At 39.4% G+C, this 25,531-nt stretch overlaps 1 protein-coding gene across 3 annotated transcripts in view; it reads right to left on the bottom strand.

Moving 5' to 3' along the window:
- Positions 1-25,531, bottom strand: part of DIAPH3 (diaphanous related formin 3) — a 4,946,160-nt gene that overhangs the window by 2,506,611 nt on the left and 2,414,018 nt on the right. For all 3 annotated transcript variants that reach the window (XM_044072887.1, XM_044072888.1, XM_044072889.1), the window contains one exon: positions 442-556. In XM_044072887.1, coding sequence (XP_043928822.1) covers positions 442-556 — 115 coding nt within the window. The remainder of the gene's footprint in view (positions 1-441; positions 557-25,531) is intronic.

Here is a 25,531-nt window from a genome sequence, read left to right as displayed (position 1 = left end):
AAAGAATTCATTTAAAACACAAATGCATAAAATTAAATTATAATAAAAATACAAGGGATATATTTCCTATCCAGTTTCAATTTCTGGCATATCGTATTATGCAACAAAATGAAATATATATTCCTAAAATGTGTTTTCCCCGATGCACGTTCTATACCTGGCTAAAACCATGATGGTCATTATTAATAAACACTTAATAAACACCTTTATTTTCAAAACATCACTATTAGAAATATTCTGCTATTCTGAACACTTTTTTCCTGTTAAGTTTAGACATTATTCATGTTATCCTTAAATGAAACAAAAATCACAGGAAATACATGCCAATTTAATTTCAAATGAAATCAAAAAGTCAACAACAAATCAAAGATACAACCGACAAGTGGAGCATACTCCAAAACAAACAGAAAAGGCTTATCTAAGGTTATACTAAAACTGTACCTTGCTTCTGTGTGCCAAAGTTAAACTCTAATTCACCAAGCAAGTCAGGAGTCTCGTACTTCCCTTCATCTGCGGTTATCCAGAAACAGTTTTCTGACATTTCATTCGGTCTGATCTGCAAATAACAAAATTAAAAAAAAAAAAAACCTTACACATATGCACTTTATTTTGTGATGATTAACTGCAACTACTTTATGATTTGATATTGAAAGACAGCTGTCAAACAAAATGTTACTCTCTTAAACTTCTGCATGCAGTTGATAGCAGCAGAACGCAAAAACTATAAAGCAGCCTGCTTAACCAGCAGTTCATCATTTCCTACACTAGCAGTGCCAGGTTTCCTAATAGAATTAGTTTACAGTGGTAAGATCCAAGAGATCATTCGAACTATTATGGCAGCTGGACTGGATGGGATTATCTGCCCTGCCAGTACAGCCTAAGCTATATCACTGAGAGAAAGAAAGAAAAGGAAATAGCTAAAGCACAGCATTATAAAGCTACTAGTAGGGGATGCCACTCCTCAAGACAGCAATTTTAAACACTGAAGTAAAAGATTTTGAATCAAGCTAGTTCCAAAAGAGATGAGGGCTGGATCTCTAATTACTAGCACTGGTCACCAGCACTGGAATACTGGATTCAGAATCTGAGATGTTGGCTGGGCTCAATATAATTAAATGACAGGAAGGCTGACTCTAGCAGAACAGGGAAGGGGGGTTCTCACTCCAAAACCAGCCTTTGGTGAAGAAATGAAGGCTAGCCTCGAAGTGCATAAACCATATGGCTGTGCTCCAGTGAGATGGCATGCATAAGAAGCAAAATTACTGAAACAAGATAAGACAAAAGGACCAAGCACTTCATGCTCAGTAATCAGACTAATCGAGGGGAATGCGATAGCATTAATATGGAAGTCAGAGAAAGTAATGCCACGCAGAACAAGAAAAGAACTAATGAATCAACAGGGGTAGAAGAATAAATGCATGGTCAAGGATATTTAGGGCAAAAAAAAGATTCTTGGATTCAAAACTTGTTACTGCACACTCCCCCTAAAAGGGAAAAAGTAAAGATAGCAGTAGTCACAAAATCTGTACACAATCCTTTTAAACCTTCTCTGACTGATTCCTAGTTATCATCCAATATTTAATACGCTCTAATAATTACCTCTTTTTAACAGGAGCTTCTCTTTTCTAGAAACATTTCTACCAGTACTGGTCTTTCACTTAGAATCCTATTTATTTCCCTTTGCCTATTCTCTGATATTAAGCCTTAATAGTGAAGGCAATCTCTAGCTTGCAGTCCATATAAATTCTTGGCTTCTTCCCATTCTATTATTTCCCACTCTAATTATTTGCTTCCCATATCTTGGTTCCTCAGACCGTTTTCTCATGTAAATTATAGCCCCCCCTCTTGCCTATTTTTTTTTCCATCCCCTTGTTAGCTTAGTTCTTAAGTTATAATGCTTTCTGCTACTTTATGAATATAATATTCTTTAGGGTTATTGTTATTCTGCATCCAAAATCCCAGGCTCTCCTGGGTTCTTGTGCTTCCCCCTGTTTCATCATCATCCCTTTCCACTGTGAATTATAACTTCATGCTACATATAAACAGCCTTAACTATGTACCTCTGACATAACCCTTTAAATCAGGTAATCCTAAACCACCTTGTTCTATTTGAGGAGTCAACTTATCCCACTAGACTCATTCCCTCTTTCCCTCCCAGATAAAATCATTCAGCTCTTTATTAATTGCCTTGCACAACTTCTCCTCAGGTTGATAAAAATATACCTGGTCTGTGTATACACCTAAAGGGACTAAAAACATTTTCACTGCTTGTATCTTGCTTTCCATACCACACAAAAGAGAGCTTCCAATTTCTCAGTTTTTGTATTACCTTTTGTTTAATCTCTTCCCACATATCCTTAACTGCCACAACAGAATCCTTTTTAATCCATACTACGTACTTCCTTTTATCATATCCCCAAAAATATGGGTATTGCTGAACCAATTTGTGTGTGGCACATAGTTTACAGCTATTGTATTTGTTTAACCTTCATTAATTTTGCATCCTAAAAAAACTTGAAACTCTCTCAGAATGTTTCACAACACTAAAATGTCCTTTTATAGTTTTATCAGGTATAAAGAAACATCATCTACAAACAAAGCCAACTTTTCTTGACTACCATACCAATTATATCCTTGAATTTTTGAGTACTTTATTTTCTTTGCCACTGGTGCTAAATGCAACACAAATAATTGAGGGGAAGCAGAACACCCCTGCCTGGTTCCCCGGCTCAAACAGAACTTATCAGAGAGGAACTCCACCTCACTTTAATTTTTACTTCCAATTCCTCATATATCCTCCTAATAAGCCTTATAATTTTACCAGGGAATGCAAATGCTTTCACTGCCCTACTCATAAAATCCCAGCTTACTCTGTCAAATACTTTCTCTGCATCAAAACCCACCAACAACAGCAGTATTTTCTTACTTTCTGCTTCCCTCAGGATCATCATTATTCTATTAATGTTGTCAAATGTTTGTCTCCCCTCCATGTTGATCCACATCTATCAGTTTTGGCATCACCTTTGCCATTCTTTTAGCAATTATAGACAACACTTTATAAGCATGGTTTATAATCACAATGGCTCTATATGAAGCTGGATCTGATGGGTCTTTACCCTCTTTAGGTATTATATTCACCACAGTTTTCTTCAAGGATGTTGGTGCTTCTCCTCCTTTTGAAATACTGTAGAACAAAACCTTCCAGATCTGTAATATATTCTTCCTTCCTAACTTCCAAACTTTCACAAGAATGACATCTATTCCTGGGGACTTTCCTGTAGATTGGTTATACATCACCATTTATATCTCAGCTCTTCCTATCCTGTTAGCAAATGAGCCTCATCTGTCTCTGACCTTGGCATAGTTAATTCTTCCATAAATATTTCCATTTTTACTTTTTCTTGATTTCCGGATTTTTCTGCTTTATACAGATTTTTATAACATTTCCAAAAAAAATGTAATACCTCTACATGCTTTCTGATTATTTTGCTTATTATAGGCTCCCTAAGCTTGGCAGCAACCTCTTCTACTTTCTGTTGCCTGAGCCGGTGTGCTAAAGTTTTTTTGTGCCCAGGCATTATCATCAAAAAACACTTGCCTAACAGCAGTCTTTCTAAATATTATCAAGGTAGTCCCTTATTTTCTATTTAGCATTCTGCAATTGCGCTTTTTCTTGTTCTGTGAGATTCTCCCTATTTTGCAATACTTTAACCTATGTCAGTCTCCCTACATAATTGTTACCTCTTAACTATATCTCTTTCTCTTTTATATCCAACCTATTTTTAAACTCCATTTTAATTTTATCCTACTCCCTAGTTATTTTCAGAAGAAATTTATATGTTCTCTAATAACTCCAGAATAATTCCCACTACCCATTCCTTAAATTCTTCTCTTGTTAACAGAAAGGTGGGGAAGTGCCAGTGTCTCATTTTTATTTTATTACTCTGCATTTTTATTGTACTTATTATTGGTATGTAACATGAAACAGTTATTGGATGTGTATCAAATCTCAATTAAATGCTCAAGTTCATGTGGGATATAATTTCTGTCGAGCCTTGCCCTGTTTTTGTACCTTGGGTAATAATACGTAAATTCTCCAATTCCTAATGAATTCACATATTCCATACCAAATATTTTCATGTATTTTTTTCTAAAATCTTTGTTTGTAAATGTTTCCCTTCCAGGCCCCCAGATACATCCTCATTGTTGTAAATCAAATTCTAGTCCCGATGTACAAGTAGTATTCAATGCTGAAAGCTGATTATTTCTCACAGAATTTTCTTAAGCATCACTGCAGCAGTTTTAGGTAGAATATAAATATATGCCAACATAATCTTCCTTACTTGTTAGTAGCCCCTTAGTACTATAAATCTAACACCATCTGGTTTCCCCCTCTTCCATCACTATTTTAGCTTCTCTCATAATTAATACAAGCATTTCCTTTTTTTCTTTGTTCCAGATATGCTATTGAACCATCCTGAATCCTTCATCAAATTCACATGCTTATTTCTGTCCAAAAGTTGTCTCCTACAGCATAGCTATTTCCACTCTGTATATTTTTAATATAATTCACTACTCTGTCTTTTTTGCATATATCTGTGAAACCACATTTAAAGATAATATGGAAAGTGTCATTATGATAATTATTCCCAACTGTTATGTATAACAGCTTTTTTTAAAATGTCTAGTTTCACCTTTTATGTTACATGCACAGACTAATGTTTGGCAGGTTGCTCTTTCATACAAGTTGTTTCCTGTGACATCCATTTGAATCCAAGTCACATCTTACAAAATGTTTCATTTTAATGAAAACCCTCAAAACACACACACACACACACACACACACACACACACACACACACACACACACACACCTTATTAACTTAATACTAACACAAAAAAACTATGTACATCTTCAAATAATGAAGTTTAACCCTCCTAATAGGAGCAATTGTCCCAGACTAACAGCCACACTCACAGGCCTGAATTAACCTAAAATGAAGGTTAACCATGCAAAGATTTATCATACAGCTTGTGCCTTCTACTTCTATTAAGTGCTGTCTGTTTTTGTCTTAGTTTTAGTCCTCTCTCAAACATAGAAAACAACTTGAATGCTTTCAGAAAACATCCCCTAGCCACTGGAGGAAGTATTCTATTTTTATTGCCCTTGCTTGTCAGATTGCCTCCATTGAAAGATAAGAACCACATAGACCATTGCCTTCCACTACAGATATCTCACTGCGAACATTAATGTGCTAGAGGGATACATTAATTATATATTCAGTGTTCTTTTATTTATTTGCTTCTCCTTAAAACTTATTAAATCAAGACAGGGAATTCAGTCATTCGCTTATGCAAAAGTAATAAAAGCATATCAATTTTTCTTTTAACATGCTCTTTTGTCTAGACTTTCTTCTGTTTTTTCACACTGAAGTGGCTACATTTCTTAAAGCTGAACAATAGGGGAAAAATAAGTGCACATATTAACTTTATGCATATAACACAAAAAATAACTGAAAAAGCTTTACTTTATAGCATGCCGTATATGTCATGTATTATAAAAATACTGTTAAGAACAAAATTTTGTTTTATTTACAGTTAACTCTTCATTCATCTTCTCTCCTAAATGTTCTTCCAAACATTAATGACATGAAGTAGGGAATATGCTTTGCAATCCCCCACAAGTTTAACAAAGCCATAAGTCTAATACTTCCAGGTTTTCTTGTTCTGTCATATTTCCCACATGTAATTAATGTTTTGTAATCCCACATTTATTCAACAATTTCTGAGTTGCTAGTTTTCTTCCTGTTGATCCATCTTCCAAATCCAGTTGCTGGTTCATTTCCAAAATACTCCTAGCTTTTCTAGCCAAACCTTGCACTTCTTCGTTCTTTCAAGCATTTTCCTTTAGAACATTAGAAAAGGTTTCACTGGCATAGTCTCTCTACGGGCTTTATCATCAGAAGAATAATAAGTAGAAACCCTTTCTGTTTGGTAGCTCATTTCTTGTTATCTTGTTAGACAAGCTGTTGTATTTTCTCCTTAAAATGTTCAGCATCAAATAATGATTTTGGTTCCCCCAGGAAAAATATTCTGAAAATAGCTGGATACAGCTGCTTGAAACTCACCTGCTTTTTGACACTCCCTAATTACTAGAATAAATGTACTCCTCTTTTGCCTGGTGTACAGTGAGTAATTATTTAACACAAACACTCTATTATCTCCCTCTTTTAGTACACTATCCCATCTGTCAAGTTTTGTCAGAATAAATTCTTTCAGCTTGTAGGTTTGCATCTTTACTATTTTAAATGTCTGGGCTGCTTTCTCATGGCCAGGTTTGGAGCATAGAGACAATGTGCCCTTTCAATTAACAACTCCTGCTGTGAAATACCAGTCCAGTTGCTTATTTGTGCTTTCATAAAATTAATACAGTCCGATTCATCCAGTTGCTCTAGTACAGCAGAAAATCTCAGGTTTTACCTATGTGCTCTGTTCTCAAAGTCTACCATTTTGAAACATCTCTTCTTGAGCAGTCTCATAGTCGGCCTTTTCTTCATTTTGACCTATGATTTTTGCAGTATTATTAGCTCGTGCAAATATCTGTTTAAAGCTTCTTCCATTTTTTTCCATTCATTTATTTCAGTTGAAATACTCCTTCAGTGTTTCATTTATTTTTATCCACTCTGAGCAAATCTGACTTATTTTTTTCCTCTAAATTATTGGAAGTTGTGTCTTGCATCAAAGCTGGGGCTTGAAATTCTTTGTGCCAAACAGCTGGAGGATGCTTCCCACCCACTGTTTTCTCTTCACCTTTTGAGATTATTTCTTTTGGTTCTCTGAATATCCTTTTTGCCGGCATCGCACTTACTAGCCAATTGCTGGGTTTATCCAAAAAGACAAATTCACTGGCTCACTCGTCCGAGATTCAGTTTTCACCCAGACAGAGATGAAATTAAGCTGTTATTCAGGGTTTAGCCATCTTGGAAGTCCCGCTTCAGGGATCGTATCTTAAGGAATTATACAAATGCATAATCTAAATGGGCACTTCCTTCCCCAGGTTAATGGATATGAGACATGTCATTGTCAGTTCTTTAGCCCAGTGAGAAGGGTAAGATTTTCAGAAAAAGAATAAACACAGACATTTCCAAAACACAAACCCAGGTTCACCATCCTCATACTTAATAATCATTTGTTTGTTTGTATTAAGTTGATAGCAGTTACGGATGAAGAAGGTAAGGAGAAAATGGAACTTGTGTCAAGAAAAAGAAAGATGCACAGTTAAGAGTCCCCAAATAAAGCTGAGATACCAGTGTAAAGTAAGGACTCTAAATGGCATTTTCCAGTTTAGGGTAACCCTCAGACAAGCACAGAACAATGGACAGCTGAGCTACTGTATCTGAATTGCATGAGTAAATGGAAAATGAACTAGAGGTAAAGCATGAAAGCAGAATGTCCAAGGAAACTGACTAATGAAGGGCAGTAGGGAACTAAAAAATAGATGATGTTACTGTAGCTGCTTAAGCAGCTGGTCACATTTTTCTGAGCTCCACTATTTTAAGTTATATATACTGCTTATAATCGAAAATAATCTGTGGCGAGGATTGCTGCCAGAGGTCAGGAGCTCCAAAATGTTTATGTTGCAAATTTTGACTCATAAGAATGGAAAGAGTAAGGAAATAGTCCAGAAACCACCAGGAGCTGCTAGAGAGTCTCAAGTGAGCTGTTTATGGAGGAGTTCAGCCTTCCTTGAGATGTGACTAATGGTAAAGGGCAGAAAATGGCAGAAGCAGATAAAATGACTTAATTAACAAGAAAGAAGAGCAAATAGTAATGCCTGCAAGTCAAAATATAGAAAATGGGCAAAAAGGGGCTGGAATGTACTAGAAAAAAAAAATTGCAAAGAAAAAGTTTTAAGACCAAATAACTCTAAAGAGAAAAGTAATAGAGTGGAATGAGACTAAGCACAAGTTTGGACTGCAGATTTAAGATTGCCTTCCAGGAATCAATGCAGTATAGGCAAAGAGAAAGGGATGGGGGAGCACGGAGTTAGAGATGGGCTCTGACAGAGATTTTGGTTGTGTTTAGAACATATATTACTCCTAAAAAGTATAGTTGAGTAAGTAAACTTAACATAACAGTAGAAGTTTGAATGATCATTGCTGCAGTAGCCTTGGCTACATGGGTAATACCCTTCTAAGGATATAACAAGCCTGCTAGCTTCAAACCTTCATGGCATCTTCCACTCTCTGTCAGCCAGCTGAAGTTGAACTAAGTAAAAAGTCAGGGCTGGTACCAAGCCCTTCATTGGTTTCATGCTAAGAGAGAGAGGGAGGCTGAGACCTGAAAGGACAATGTTAGGAACAAAAAATAATTATTCATAACCTGGCAAAAATCAACACACCAAGAAACGAGGGGGATGAGGGGAAGGAGCGGCTACTACAGCAGTGATCACCCAAACAGTTACTGTTACAGTTAATTTATTTATATTGCAATGTGTTCATCATACTGATCACTGCAGCAGTAGCCTCAGATATATGGGCAGATTAACCTAGCTTACTACATTTGGGAGGTGAAAGCACAGGAATCCAGGACCACCTAAAAGATGGTCTAAGCAAAGCCTGATCTAGACCTAGAAAAGAACTTAAGCATGAAATGTTTGTAAACGTATGTATAGAGGACTAAGGTGGATTCTAGATGTATTCAAGAAACAGCAGCATTTCCAAAAAGTCATAGATGAAGCCAGAGCCCTGGTAGAGTGGGTCTTGACACTACTTTGAATAGTTTTGTTACGGTGAATATAACAAAAGGTAATAGCCTTAGACAACCATTTGGAAATAGCCTGTTTTGAAACAGGTTGTCCCTTCTTACCATCACAAGAAATGAACAGGTTCCCTTAGAGAGTCATTCTGATCTGTAAAACTACCCTTATTTTTTTGGGGGGGAGGTCCTGAATTCTTTTTGGAACCCCCCCAGACATTTCTTCTTAAACTTCTATTTACCAGTATTTTGTTGAGACCGTTTATTTTGTTTTTTGCCAAAATTGGGTGAGCGGTCAGAATCTTGGATCTTTTCAGGAAAGAAGTATCACTCCTTCTTTTACCAGAAACCAACTTAAAAGAAGGATCAATAGCATGAATTAAACCCTTAGCCAGGCACAGTAAACTACTCCTGTCTAAGGAAATTTGAGGAGTAGATAAATATTTAATTTTCCGGTGTTTTTTGACAGGGAAAATAAACCAACAGTTTTATTAATGTCAGCACTAGCTTCCCCAGGGATGAGCACAACAGCCTTACAATGTTCCCTCTTACAGGACTGACAAAAGCCTCTCTCCTTTGCCCAGTGAGAGAACCCCAACAGCTGCAGATTATGTGGCTAACCCCTGGTCCATAATGGCTGCTGGTGCTACACCAGAGGGAATTGGGGTAAAAGATCAGTGGTTAGAAGAACAAGCTATGGCCACAGCAAAGTCACCCACCTGCAGTGTAAGCAAACTGTTGGCCAACTATGCTGGCAAAGGCTGTTTGCTTAACTTTATCTTTTTGTGACTGAAGGAGAGACTGTGGGACTGATTGATCGTTCAATGGTCAAGCTGAAAATGATGACTCTTCCAGGGAAAACAAGCAGCAAGCAATGATAAAATTTTCAAGTTTTTAAAAGTCAACCCCCCCCCAAAAAAAAAAAAAACTGTAAAAAGCACTTTAAAACACTTAGCCCCCAAAATTAAAATAAACACAAATTCACCACAAAAAAAGTTATTTACTCACATTAACTTTCCATGTGAGTTGTTCATCTCGCCTTCATTCTTACTGACTCGGCCAACTACAAAAGCTTGAGGTCTTCAACCAGCTCGAGGCCACACCCCTAATTCCATGATGCACCTTGAGCTTCCCTCTGATCTTATTTGTTGCCAACTGGCTACCTATCACTACTGATATGCCATTCTAAGAACTGGATAAGAGACAATACACCAAGATATAAATGAAATCTCGGTCCTCAAGACGTCTGGATGATGGTTGGAGGGTGGGACGTAAGAATGAAGGTGAGATGGACAACTTACATGGAATGCTATGGTGAGTACATAACTTCTTTATGTGAAGTTGTTCGATCTCGTCGTTCATTCTTACTGACGGGTAGCGTCCCAAGCACCATCTTTCTTGGGTGGCTCACGGGAGAATGTTCTTCAGGACAATGGAACCAAAGGAAGCCCTGTCCCTGGAGGCCTTGTCTGCTTTGTAATGACTGATGAAGGTATTAAGCCTTGACCAAGTAGCTGCTGCACAAATAGTATCTAATTATATTTAGGGAAAAACGGGCAATTCAATAGATTGGTTGAGATTTGTCTCTGAACAAACTTAGGGTAAAAATGATGGATTCATTCTGAGCGAGACTCTTTTATTATGGAAAATCAAATAAGGAGGTTTGATGGTCAAGGCCTGTAACTCAGAAATCCTCCGAGCAGAAGTAATAGCTATTAAAAATACGGTCTTCCATGACAGATATTTCAAATCACAAGATGAGGCTGGTTCAAAAGGGGGTAATATTACTCGGGAAAGAACAAAATGTAGATTCCATGGCATGGCTGGAGCTTTCATTCTCAAATGAACAGTACCCTTGAGAAAGGCTTTGAAATTCTATGTGACATGATATTAGAACCCTGGACAACAAGATGAAAGTTCAAGATTGCTGCTAATTGAACTCCAATGGTAGCTGCAGCAGCTCCTTCATTGAAAAGTTTAGTCAAAAACTCCAAAATGGATGAAATTGAAGCTAGGTATGGGTCAATATCATTCTGAAACGCCCATATAGAAAATATCTTCCATTTACTAAGATATAACTTTCTGGTAGATGATTTATGAGAGGATGCTAAAATATGCTGAGCCTCAGCTGAGAGGTTGTGAAGCCTGGCTATGTTTGAAATTGGAGCAGCCAAGCTGTCAGTTTGAGGGAGTGAAGAGAAGGATGGAGAGCCCCTAATGAACGAATCAGAAGATCCGGAACCGGGTCCAGAATCCAAGGTTCTTCCAACAGATAAGGCTGAAGGGAGGGAAACCAAATTTGATAAGGCCAGTAAGGGGCTATTAAGATGATGGTCCTTCCCAGAGTCTTTGCTTTCTGTAAAACTTTGGGGTATTGGAGGGAAAGCATAAAGGAGACCCAGGGGCCAATTGTTCACAGTGGCATCCCCCGGCGGAGGAATTAGGACAAAGTAGCTGCTGCATTTTGTGTTTGTTGAGGATGCAAACAGATCGCAGCAAGGCTGGCCCCATCTGTGGAAAATCCATTCTGCTACTTGTTTCTTTAGGGACCACTCATGAGGCAAAAGAATTGCCCTGCTTAGCTTGTTTGCTATCACATAGGATCTCCCCGGGATAAGCACTGCTATCAGAAAGCGCTGGGTGGAAGTTGCCCACTGCCATACTCTCAAAGCCTCTTGACACTATGGAGGTAAAATTTGGTTCCTCCTTGTTTGTTTATGTAACAGACCACTGACATATTGTCTGTCTGAATTGCAACTGTTCCCAGAGGGAGAGAGTCTTGAAAGGACTGCAACGCTAGAAATACTGCTCTTAACTCCAGGACATTGATATGCAGATGAGCCTCGTGCTTCTTCCACGTGCCTTGGGCTGTTCTTCCTTGATAATGCACACCACACCTATCAAGGAAGCGTCTATGTTCACCATGGCTATAGGAGTGGGTAGAACAAAGGGGCAGCCTAGAGTAACTTGGTGAGATGTCAGTTACCATTGAAGGTCCTTCTTGCACATATTCGTCATTATGATTTTGTGTGACACTGGAAGTTCCTGAAAGGACCATTGAGAGAACAGGAGCCACTGCAGTACTCCCATATGCATTCGACCCAGAGGAATGGCAATGATCACTGTCGCCATCATTCCTAGCAATTTGAGTACCATTGAGACCAGGGATTTTTCCTTTGGAAGCAGGTCTAGGATTTGTTTTTGTAAAAGACAAACTCTTTCTGGAGGAAGGCTTAAGGTTATTGTGAATGTATTTAGCTCTGCTCCTATAAAAATGGCCTGTTGTGATGGCGACAAGGCAGATTTTTCTGAGTTTATGGTAATCACCAACTGACTGCAGAGGTTTAAAGTTGTGTCCCTTGCTTGTATGAGTTGATGCCTGGTGGTGGCAGTAAGGAGCCAGTTGTCTAGGTATGGAAACACCTGGAATCCCAAATGTCTTAGGTGAGCCGTGACTACTGCCACGAATTTGGTGAACACTCTGGGGGCTGTAGTGAGTCCAAAGGGCAGAGTGTGAAACTGATGACTGGCTCCAACCCAGAAGAGTAGATGATCCCTGGGATGGCCTGTCCATTTTTATGTGGTAGTATGCATCCTGGATATCTATCAAGCACATCCAATTGTCTTTCCCCAAAAGAGTATTGACTGTAGCATGACCATCCAGAACTTTGTCTTTTTTACCGACTTGTTTAGTCTGCTGAGGTCTAGAATGGGTCTCTAGTCCCATTCTTTTTGGAACCAAAAAGAATCTTGAGTAAGTTCCAGATCCTCTCTGGTTTGCTAGGACTGGTTGGGTGACTTTTTTCCAGCAACCTTTGAACCTCTATGGTGGCTTGTTCCCTGTGACTGAGTAGGGTGTCTGGGATTATTTTCATGGGGGTGTGGTGTGGCAAAGGGAATTGAATATCCTCTGGATATTATCCTTTGTTCCCAGCTGTTTTTTTATTTTTAGCCAGGCATCTAGGTACAAAGAAAGACGTCCCCCGACTGCCTCCAGAGATGGACAGGTAGGCCTCCTCTCAGGAGTGCTGATAGGGCTTCCCAAAGAACTGATCTCTGTTGCCCTGATTCTGCGGACGCCCTCTGCCACGTGGTTGGAGTCTTCCATTAGTTCCCCCTCCTCTGCCTCTAGAGGGGGGTTCACCACGAGTGTTCTGGAAAGGCCCTTGAGATTTAAGGAACCACAGTTTCCCTTCCCCCTTACCTTTGGGGAAAGGTCTAATGGGGGGGTGACATACTCCGACGGCAGACACCTTCGGTCTTTCTCACTCCTAGTAAGCATTTCCTTCACTTTTGGTCCAGAAAGGTACGAGCCGTCGAAAGGGGTATTTTAAAGGAAGCCTTAAAGGGTTCCACAGAGAAACATAGGCGCATCTAGGAATGTCTTCTAAGGGCAATTCCTGTACCCGATGCTCTGCTCGTTCCATCAGCTGCATACGAAACCAGACGCATGGAAGAGTTTACTATAGAATTAAGGGTAGAGAGCTGGGAAGTTACCTTCTCTGAATCCCCTGCAGCCACTGAACCCTGCAGAGTGTCTCCTACTTCCTTCAGGAGATCTCTTTACAACCTAGTAAAATGTGTGACATAGTTCAGCGATCGAAGAACAAAAGCGGCCGAACTAAACATATGCTTCCCATGTCTGCCGATGATCCTGGAATCTCTATTAGGAGGATGATCAGACGTAGAAGTTTCTGATAGCTCCTTCTTGGTGGCCACTGCCACCACCACCATGGCATCAATGCTTACTCCTTTAGTTAGAAATGTCTTGTCTTGAGGGGCAAGTTATAAACTTATTAGGCCTCCTGGGAACAGGCTCCTTGGTGTCCGGGGACTCCCATTCCCTTTGAGAGAGTAACTCAATCAACTCATCAAAGGGTGGAGACACCCAAAAGGTGGAGGGTTGAGACCCAAAAGCCTTCAGGAGGACTGACTCATCATCAGTAGGGTTAAGGAATTTCCAGCCACCCCTCTGTTTAAGAATTTCCAGGATATCTGCAAATGAGATATTCTCCAAGGGGGAATGTGGGGACCCTTCTGACTCATCTAAGTCAGTGCCTGAAGTGACAGATTCCTGGAGGGAGTCCAGATGCTTCCTCCTGCAAAGTCTCTTCCTGGGAACCTCTTCAGTGGGAGCTTCTGGAGAGATCTCGGAAGAGCATGGCTCACCCAATGGGGCTTCCTGAGGCTCAGGGTCTCTACGTTTAAATGGAGCATGTGTTGTAGAGGTAGACACCAGTGCTTTGAGGGAGGGAGGTGCTGGTTCTGATGGTGTGGTTGTCAGTGTGGACAGTACCCTCCTCATGGCATCAAAGGCACCCTAGTCCCAACGCGAAGAATCCCCCAGAACCAAGGATGAAGAAGACTCTCGGCACCAGAACAGAGGGCTCTGAGCCCGATGTCGGAGCTGAGCTCACTCAAGTCGAGGCCCCAAGAGGCAAAATCGGAACAGACAAGTCGGTCCGACTGTCCTCCCTGGACCCGATCGGCGAACATCGGCTCAGAGATCCTTCGGTTGGCATTGAAGATATCAGGGAACTCGGGACAGACAACCCTAAGTTAGATGTCAGCCCCAAGGGCTCCACCTATCATCAGCTCTGAGCTCTCCACCTCTGAAACTTTGAGGCAGATCAGAGGAGGAACAGAAGACAGTGGGGGAATGGTTATGAAGTCCCAGGGAATGGTGCCGATAATATTCTGGCAAGCGTCAGTGTCTGCATAAGCCTCTGCACCACACGCTTCACGTCCAAATCTGACAGTATGCTTGAGGCCCGAGAAGAATGTATGGATGAAGCCACCGACTGCAAAATGGGGGATTTCAATGTAGGAGATAGCGGCTCCAATGTCAGGGACCAGATCCTAACCGCAGCAACAGTCAGCTCTGATGACTGTGGAGCCAATGTTGAAGCCGTACTTGGTCCAGATTTAGAAGTCAATGGGCTTTTCCTTGGCTCCAAAGAACTCAAAGAAGTCTTAGAGTGTTTGTCATGCTTATCCAGTGCCTCCAGAAAAGAGGATTTAAACGGACCTCTATCCAATAGTTTCCTTTTCTGCTCATGCAACACTCTAGCACTAAAAGAGTGGCATATTGAACAGTTTTCTTGTAGGTGCACCTCACCTAGACAATAGACACAGTCAGTATGCCCATCGGTGATGGACATCTTTTGCCCGCACCTTGGGCATTTTTTAAATCCGGATTTGGATTTCTCTTTCTCTTGATGAGGCATACTAAGAAAATGCTTAACTACCATAATAACGGAAACTTATAATTAAACTATCTAATTTAAGGTTTTTAGCAAAGTTTTAACAAAGTCTTAAAAAGAAAAAAACAATTTTCACTGGCCAGAGCTGGTGAGCATTTGATCTAGCTGCAGCTGCAAATGAGATCTGAGTGAAGCTCAAGGTGCATCATGGGATAGGGAGTTGGCCTCGAGCTGGTTGAAGACCTCGAGCTTTTGCAGTTGGCCGAGTCGGAGCCGAGGATCGGCTCTGAACCCATCAGTAAGAATGAACCCATCAGTAAGAATGAACGGCGAGATAGAACAACTTCACATATAGTGTTTTCGAATGACTTTAAATGACTTAAAACAGACGGGAAAAAAGTGCTCTTCCATTTTAAAAGTACATTTAAGTCCCGTGACAGTTACTTAAAACACAAGCTCCTAGCTTAAAAATAACTTTCTTAAACAGCAAAGACTAAAACAGTTTTAAAATGTGAAGGTTTTTCTCTAAGTGAACTAATCTGTCCAGCAATAGAAAAGCACAAGCCAACCATTAATCCTCAAAAGCCCACAGAGGAGTAATCTCTCTGTAGCAGGAAAGCTTGTAAAGCTCTGAAGGCCTTGGCACCACACCTGTCTTATTACTGAGATCAGCTTGAACTGGCTGACTGGGGAGCTTGGAAGGTGACCTCAAGCTTTGGGAGCTGGCCAGCTGTTATAACTTTGGCAGGATATAAACCATATAGCTAACGCCACTGCGGAAGAGATTAATATGACACACATAAAGGGATAATTAGTAAGGCATATACTACTGTAAGAGTGACCAAATGAAGGACATTAATAATAATATCAAAAGTGCACAATCACAAACAAAAATAATCAGGGTAAAGCTAAAACATCAAATGAGTGGTACAATTCTCAACATGAATGAAAAAAGTGAAATGTTCTGTTTTGAAAGTATGTAAAAAGGAAGGAGAAATAGCAATGATCAAAGCATATACAAAAAGTAATCAAAAAATAATTTACAGCTGCCACAAACATTTTTTCTAATGCCAGCACTTGTACACATTGTTGCGTATAACAGATCAGGAAAGGAAGTTTGCTGCCAGAGCAAACTGTACTAGACAATACGTCTGCAAGCCATTACAAACCTAGCTATAAACGCAGTTCAGTAGTTCCTTCTAGCCTCAAGGAGTACAAGACAAGATGGACTGGGAGAGAATTTCTGCATCTAATAGTTGTTATTCTGCTTGACATGTAGTGGAAGTTTGCTTTAAAGCAGAAGGATATATTGGGATATGAATGTATCTGCTGATGAAGGTTTAGTTCCTTTAGAAAAGTATTCGAGGTACCATTAGTTCTTCAAAGAAATAAAAGGTCAAATAAAATTGGATCATTCATGTCCCAAAAGACTAGAGACAGATCTCAATGGAAGAGTCTTTTAAAAGCCGAATACAGAGAAAAGGTCTGCCAGCCTCTCCTCTCCTCTCTCCTGATAACTAGGATTTTTGAGGTCACTGATCCTATTAGTTATAAATCTCTGAGGTCTCTCAAGTTGTGCGATATGTTTAGACAAATCCATGATAAAAGGTGCATTATATTCAATAATAGGTCTGATAAGATACCAATAAAGGGGGAATTAAGACTTCTTTGGATATAGTGGAGATGTCTTAGGAAATCAGATGAGCAAGACAGAAAGCTTTACAAACTACTGTGAAGACATGATGGTCAAATGATAAGGAATTAACAACAGTACCTAGATCCCCCATACAACAGTGTCTGATTGGCGGGATGTATCACCTATATGTAAGTGAAACTGTTTTGTTTACTAAAATGAACAATGATACTTTACAAAAATGTTAACATGGTCTAAATCCATGATGGAGCAATTGTAAGTCAGTTGAAGATTATTAAATAATACCTAATTAACAGTCATCTGCAAACGTGGTTAACCATCGTTCAGGAGTGCTAGCCTGAAGGTCTGAGAAAAACAGATGTGAATAGGAGGGGACCCAAAACTGAGCCCTGTGGTACACCACTAATAAATCGTTGGCTTTCATAAGTGGCATTTGCACTCTTACCACATGACAGACAACCAGTTAGTTATCCACCATACAATACAAGAATTTATATTCGCATTTACAAAACTATCAATAATGCCTGCTTGAGGAATAGTGTCAAAGGCCTTAACCAGGACTAGATATGGTGTTTATCTACTATTCACAGCTTTGGTTACATTTTAAGATAAATTAATGAGGTTAAAGAGGAAGGATCTTTCTTTGACAAAGCAGAATCTATGAAGGTCCAGGGTTAAAAGATTTTCAATGTCCAAATTAATGAGGTCTGAAATAATGTGCTCCATAGTTTACCATGAGGCTAATTAGAGTAACGTTTTTGAGACAGCTGAGAAACTTGATCAACAGTAACTAAAAGGGGTGGCCATGATTGTAGAACCCGTGGAAAAGCTCAAAATGTGGGTGGAGTAAAATATGCACTAAGTTTGTTAACTAGGGTATTAGCAATTTATTTTGATTCAGAGTATTTTATTATTGTGAACCAACTCCAAACATTGCTGGATGTTAGTTCTTACCTTCCTGACCTAGTTAAATACAGATTTGCGGTACTTTTGGTTTTAGTGCCTATTTTAAGTTCTTACTCAGCTTTGAGTTTCCTGTTGGTTCCCTTAAGCTGTTTGTTAATTTGTTCAAGTGCTCTCTCAAGGTAGGTACAATGAGATCTTTTATAAGCATTAACCAGTGTGACACTGGCAGCCTAGCTAGCTGGAATTTTGAAATAATTATATGTCATTTGGGAATACTAATATGATTTATACAGAAGCATGTGTAAAGTACTGAGCTAAAATATAAACACAGGATACCCTGCTGGAAAAGAACAGAAATGTATATAAACTATATACCGGTGCAAATGTATGTTTTAATAGTAGAAGCTGGAACATACAAAGTTAACTTGCAAAACTTCAAGAAAATGAGTTAAAATTGAAGTGTTTTACGATTGTGTTACCTTTTCAGTTTCAGTTCAGCAGCAGACAATGTCTAGAGCTAGAAGTGTTTGTATTGTCTTGGAACAGAAATAATTGCTAGATTTCAAACGTAAAAGAGTTTCATTGTTTCACAACTTCCAAGTTCTGCAAAGATCTGAGAGAGATGCATTTCACACACAGAGATGTTAAGTTTCTGTTCTGCCTGGGAACTGAAGTCAGGTGACAAAAAATGATGTCATCCAAGCTGACCCAGCAGTAATGCTTGATATTAATTTAAGAACTCTCTCAGAGACAGACTGTGTATTTTGTTTTGGACCCAGTAAGAACATCCGCTCATTATCATCACCATCTGCACTTGCTTTGCTCTGTAAGTAAGATTTAGGGCATAGTATCTCTTAGAGATAGATAGGAATATAGTAAAGATTAGTTTAGATGGTTTCTGTATTTATTTGAGACTGTCCTGCAATGTTGTTTTAAAATATTTCCTGTGATTTCAAACTCTGAAGTAACTGTGCTTGTTTATTGAGTATTGTTTTATTATTTATTATTAAATATATTTAAACCTACCTTCGTGGCTGATATCTGAGGGACATACTTAAGCTCTTAAGAGTACTTGCATATCTATTTGGTGACACTGTACAGGCCACTCTAATAGCCTTGCTTGGTCAGACTACCATTTATTTATTTATTTATTTTTATTTTACATTTGTTATCCGGGATAGTCCGACTGGATAGAGGTCCATTTTCAGCAGAGGCCCGGGGAGAAAAGCTCCACATGTAGATAGATACAGTTACATATAGATACAAGTTACGGAATTATTGGAATACATACATACTTACAAACTTTACAATATTAATTTTCTTGTTAGAACATAAACAGTTTTAGTGGTACAAGGCTAAGTAAGGTAACATCATTGAGTAGTACAATACATTTGAGTGAAATAGTTAATGTTTCAGACATTATAAGACTGTTTCTACAGGTAGCCAGATAGTAAAGTGAATGGTGAGATGGTAAGTCAGGGTTTGTACAGGGGCACAGCCAGTGAGTTGTTAGGTATGTTTTGAGAGACGTTTTAAATTGGATTATAGAATGAATTCCTGTAAGTTCGGCAGGGAGTCGGTTCCAGATTTTACCACCAGAGTTGCAAAATGATGACTCACCAGCTAAGTTTTTGGATTTAACAGTTTGTACCAGCATTTATCAGAACAGCAGAAGGTTTCTAGGCTGCTGTAAAGGGTGATTATATTTTTGAGTATGGGTGTGCTTTTGAGCTGATAGAGGACTTTGTGGGCTACTATTAATTGGTTATACTGGATTAGAGAGGGTAACTCTAGCCAGCCTAGGGATCATAGGTTAGGGACAGTGGTGTGTTCTATATGCCGAACCTGTGGCAAATCTGGCTAGGTTATTGTAGCAGCTATTGACTTTACTGAGGTCAGATTTACTCAGGTTTGTATAGATTGGAGAGGCATAAAGAAGGGTTGATAGTAAATGTGTTCGGGCAATCGCTGTCCTGGCAGTTGGGGTTAGAAATGACTTAATCCTATATAAAGATCCTAGCTTCTTATTGACTGTTTTAATGGTTTTGTCGATGTGAGCATCAAACTTGAGGTTAATGTCAACTATTACACCTAATAGTTTTGTATTAACTTCTGGGGAAATTATGGTGCCAATATTAGATGTTATGGTAAATGATGGGAATAGAGGTCGCAATGGTGCAGTAGTTAGCTTTGTCGTCACACAACAGGAGGGTCTCCTGTTTGATTCTCGGCTGGAGCGCCTTCTGTGTGGAGTCTGCATGTCCTCCCTGTGGTCAAGTGACGTCTAAAGACATGCAGGTAGGTGCATGCATGAATGGGTGTGCCTTCTTTGCTGGTTGGGCGTCAAGGCTGAGAACTCAGCACCATAAAAATCCACTGCCAATCATTATCAGGCAAGAGTTCCACTATGGCGACCCCTAACCTGGAAAAGCCAAAAGACAAACATGGTAAATGATGGGAATGTGCCTTTCCGGGTGGGGGTGAAGAGTAGCAGTTTTGTTTTATTTTGATTTAATATGAGACACTGATCAGTGAGCTAGTTTTCTACATTGTTGAAAGTATTTTTGGATAAGGTCTGCAGTTCTATCGGGGAAATGGCGGAACAGATTAGGGTAGTCATCTGCATATTGAATGCAGGTAACTTTGGGGGTGACTGAATGAAGATCATTAATGAAGTTGTAAAATAGGAGAGGTCCTAGTATAGACCCCTGAGGAACTCCAATGGTGACTAGCAGTAGGGAGGATAAGCTATCGTTCCATAGCAGAGCTTGTTGTCTGCCACTTAGGACTGAAACCAACATATTGCCAGGCTATCTATGGCAAGAGTTTTTAGTGTGCCAAGGAGTAGTTGGTGGTTTACCATATCAAATGCCTTGGATAGGTCAAGAAAGAGAGCAGAGGAGAGCATATTAGCATTACGATTATGATTTATTGTTCGGGAGGATAGAAGGGCTGAGGTGGTACTATGGTGGGGTCTAAATCCATACTAAGAGGGAGCTAGGAGATTGTGCAGAATGAGGTAATGTAAGAGTTGCTTATAGATACATTTTTCCACAATTTTAGCCAGAGGTGACAGGATGGCAATGGCCCAGTAATCTGATAGATCAGTGGAGTTACCCCCTTTATGGAGAGGAATTATGTGAGAAATTTTCTAGATGGAGGGGATATATGCTTCTGAAATGGTTTGGTGGATTAATATTGAGATGGGATATGCTATTCCATCTGCAGCCTTTTGAAGAAATTCAGCGGGGGGTAGGTCTGCTGATAGGGTGGTGGGTTTCAGTTTCTTTATAAAAGATCGGATAAGTGATGTTGGTACTGATTGAAAGCTAAAGGAGGGGTGGGTATTGGATATGAGGTCAATTGGGTCTAGGTTAATGGGGCCTATTTGGTTGGCAAGGGATTGCATGGTTTCCGTAAAGAATGTGTTGAAGGTGTTGGCAATATTTTCTGGGGGATTTTGGAGGGTAGATGTGGGGGTAGGGTAGTAGTATTTTCTGGGTGGAGAAGATTGTTTAAACTAGACCAGAAATTTTGTGGTCTATTTTGATGTTTATGCGGCAGGTTACAGTAATAGTTTTTTTGTCTAGCACTATAGACTTTTTTGTATCATTCCTTAGCTGCTTATATACAAGTTGATCCTTTGGGGTTTTATTGGTTTTCCAAAAGATCCAGGCTTTATTACTATTTATGATTTTATGTCTAGTTTCTTTGGATTGCCATGGTGCTACTCTCTTTGGTTCTGATGGTCCAGGTAGGTGCATGATCATCAAGGATTGTAAGAAATGTGGAATTAAAGTATAATACTGCTTCATCTAGTGGGAGTAGTTTTAGTCTATTCCAGTTACAAGACTGCAGTTCTATTTGAAGTTCCATTTGACTGAAACTCTTATTGCTCCTAATAGTTCTGAAACTAGGTATTTGAGGGACATCAGTTTTTTGTCCGAGTATATAAGTTAGGAAGTGATCACTTATTTCTCGGGTTGGGTGCCTGCTTTATACACTTGGGGAGGGTTATTTATGAGAATCCAATCTAGTATACTTTCTTTGTTATTGGGCTTACTAGTTCCAGTGGTGGAGGTTATGACTTGTGAGAAACCATATCTATTTATGTGGGTGGTAGGGAAGTCTGAGGAACAGATGTTCCAGTCTATATTAAATTCTCGAGAACAACAGTTTCTTATGGGCAGTTTATTGACAGCTATTGTAGGATGTCTTCAATAATATTAGTGCTGTTACCTGGTGGGATATAAATGCAGCCAATGTTTACAGATTTGTGTTGGTTAATTTGTAGCTTTGTAATGAGTATTTCAGCTTTATCAGTTTGAGGAGAGTTGGATATAGTTACAATGAGTGTAGTTTTATATAAAACAGCTACCCCCCCCCCCTTCTTTGAGGTGCGGTCCAGTCGTAATATATTGTAACCTGGAGGTATAACTTCATTGTCAGTGGTGGATGGCTTAAGCCAGGTTTCAGTAATATATCTGGGAGTGTACTGCCATGTGTGCATGCAGGTAGTGGATTTTATTATTTAGGCTTCTAATATTTAGGTGACAGATGAGGAGAGGTAGTGTTGTTGTTTAAGTTTTGCAGGCTAGTGGGGGAGTTGCATATTGGGTTGGTTGCATCAGATGGGGTTGGTCCCGGGTTGGGGTGGATGTCCCAGTCCATTGTGAGGTTAGTTTGTGAATTGATTATAAGTTTGTGAAGTATAAATAAAAGTTTGTAGTAGTATTTAGTTCTAGGGTTAACATAACTGGCTCGAATGAGATGTTGTGTTACTGTAGTATGTGAGTTGGAAGCGAGGGGGAGTAGTGGGTGATTAAAGTTATGTGAAAGAGGAAGAGTATCAGTCTGTGATCTGGGGTAGTGTAGGCCTGGGAGGGAAAGATGTTCATATGCTGTGAGAAGATAAGTAATTATCAGCAGGAGTATAACACAGTAAAAGGGCTTTAATTTGAAAGGTGAGGTTAAAGCTTGTGGAGGCAATGAAGAGGTTTGTAAATAATAATTATTTAAAAATGGAGGTGGGAGGCCAATAGACAAGGATACAGTAGTAAAATAGGGATGGTGTTATATTTAGGGTGGGTTCTACAATTGCTGATTGGTTTTGTAATTAGAAGAGTGGCAAATATATCTATAAATTTAGCACCTCTAGGGGCGGGTGGCATTTGGGGGCTGGGTGAGTCGCGGAGTGAGCCCAAGTGTAGCAAGGGTGAGTGCAGCAGGGATAATGCAGAGCACAAGAGTTTAAACCCCTGATTCAAGGTTTATGCTACTGTTTTTCCTTAGATAATATGTTTTATGCTACTGTTTTACCTTAGATAATATGTTTTATGCTATAAGCTTTATTTTAAAACTAAGGCAGACAGGTGGAAAACAGAGCTAACTGTACAAAGGAGTTTTGTTCTACTGTGTGTCCAAATTAATTATAGTTATGGGCTTCTAAGCTAAAGGGACATGCTGTAGACCCAGTCTGGCTGTGTTTTATTGATTTTTAAAGATAATGACCACATTTACTTTCTTTGGTAATGGGGACATGGTAGCTGAGATTGCTTGTTTCTTATAGGGCTGATTTCCCGTGTTCTGAGCCATTCAAGGTAAAGCCAGGTAGGGTAAGAGACCTGATAGGGGATAGATGGTTAGCACTTTTTCTTGAAAAAGAGCAATAGCAACATTAACATTAATACACTATGGGGTAAGCTCACACTTTAAGGCTAGGCAGCATCTGGCTATACAGCTTAATTCATTTTAACACAACAGTCTATTTTCCTTATTTCAATCTAGGCAACAGTAAATATTTAACAGAGCAGGCCAATATATTCAAATTATACTTCTGAGAATGCATTTAACTAGAACACTCTGCTCGCTGTTCTTCACAGTGTACTAAGAACGGAGAGGTTTTGCGGCATTTTCAAAATGCCTTAAGCATTCACGATGCACAAATCACTTCTACTGAAAGTCTCTGATGCTTAGACTCAGACTTCACTTTACAGTACACTTACTGCAATATTAGTTGCATACAGATTCCACAATGCTTTAAATGAATTAAATACAGGTTTCGGATAACATAAAATGATAGCCAAACAGCCGACTGGGGCCGTAGGCATTAAGGGATTTGAAAATGGTGGTTACATGAGTGTTATAAGTAACCCTTGTTTGCGTATCTAGTCAGGGGAGGGAGTAAGGCTCCTGATAGGCTAATACAGAGCACAAGAGTTTAAACCCGATTCAAGGTTTATGCTACTGTTTTTCCTTAGCTAATATGTTTTATGCTACTGTTTTACCTTAGATAATATGTTTTATGCTGTAAGCTCTATTCTAAAACTAAGGCTGACAGCTGGAAAACAGAGCTAACTGTACAAAAGAGTTTTGTTCTACTGTGTGTCCTAATTATAGTTATGGGCTTCTAAGCTAAAGGGACATGCTGTAGACCCAGTTCAGCTGTGTTTTATTGATTTTTTAAAGATAATGACCTGATTTAATTTATTTGGTGATGGGGACACGGTAGCTGAGATTGCTTGTTTCTTATAGGTCTAATGTCACGTGTTCTGAGCCATTTGGCTTATTAGTAACATTACACAGTAGGATTGGACACCCTTTGTAAGGGCCTTATATTAGCTGATAAGTAAGAGTTCTGGGCAGAAGGGGACATAGCTAGTAAACCTGGGCCAGCCTTCCCCAGGTGTGTGTGTGTGTGTGTGTGTGTGTGTGTGCGTGCGTGTATAGAACAAATCTCAGTGTGTGTGTGTGTGTCAGTTACTTGGGCAGGGACATGAAGCACTAGTTGGAAAAAGAATGAGTGTTGGAGGGCTTGGCTTGGAACCTGGCTAATGACTCAACTCTATAGCTCTGGTAGTGGGGAGTCTTACTGGGGATCTGGAGAAAGAGGCAGAAATCAGCCCCAGAATGACTGTGGTCTCTGTGTACTCTTAAACTGCAATGTACTGTGTGTGTACTTGTCATCCTCCCAATGTGTATGTCCCTCACTGTTGCCAGTGCTAAGGTTGAGGCTCCTTGATTACTGGGCTAGTGCAGGGACATCACAAGCAGTTTCTTTCTCTTGTTATACAATTTATTTATATGGGTATTCTACCAATAGGGTTTGATTCTAAAGTTCTCATTATATTTGGTGCAGACACAGACTGCCTTATCAATGCAACTATTTAAGGGAGAGTAGAAGTCATAGGCATAGTTAAATGAAAACTCCACCCTAGAACTAAAAAGGCTGTTTTTTTCACTCTGTTTCCTGACCAATTTTAACACCTCAAAATCACTCTAAGTAATTTATTTGTAATTTTAGCCTGTTTTACACAACATGGCCACCAATGGGGCTTGATGTATCAACGTGATCGGGTTCACCCTCAACTCTTTCTCTTTCCCATAATACTTTGTATGACTCAAGCCACACATAAGGAAGTAACTTTGAATTCCCATGCTATTGGCATATAATGGGATTTGTGTGAGTCATTGTTATTTTCTTTACCTTCTGTAGAAGGACTGCTTCTTTTCTGTCTCTAATCACCATCATTTATGTTTGGCCCAGACCTTATTTTACACTATACCTAGAAGTTATATAGCTACAGCCAGAAAAGTAACTAAATTGCAGGCCTTTGTTCAGTGTTTTCTTTTATAGCTCAAGAGGAATTGACAGTCCCCTCCCCCCACACTACTGCAGAGGTGTTAAAACTGTGACTGCACTGAGAGACCCTTGCAGAATCAGTTCCTCTTTGACTACAAAAGAAAACCCTGAACAAAGGCATGCAATTTGGGGGTGATTAGAGACAGAAAAGAAGCAGTCCTTTTACAAAAGCTAAAGAAAATAACAGTGCCAATAGCATGGGAATTGAAAGTTACTTCCTTATGTCTGGCATGAGTCATACAAAGCATTATTTGAAAGAGAAAGAGTTGAGGGAGAACAAGGTTACATTGATACATCAAGCCCCATTGGTAGCCATGTTGTGGAAAACAGGCTAAAATTACAAATTAAGCACTTGTGATTTGAGGTGTT

This window comes from Protopterus annectens, chromosome 5.part1, assembly GCF_019279795.1.
Source record: "Protopterus annectens isolate FY-2018-M chromosome 5.part1, PAN1.0, whole genome shotgun sequence".
NCBI classification, from domain to species: domain Eukaryota; kingdom Metazoa; phylum Chordata; order Ceratodontiformes; family Protopteridae; genus Protopterus; species Protopterus annectens.
This window is presented reverse-complemented; position numbering and strand designations above follow the sequence as displayed.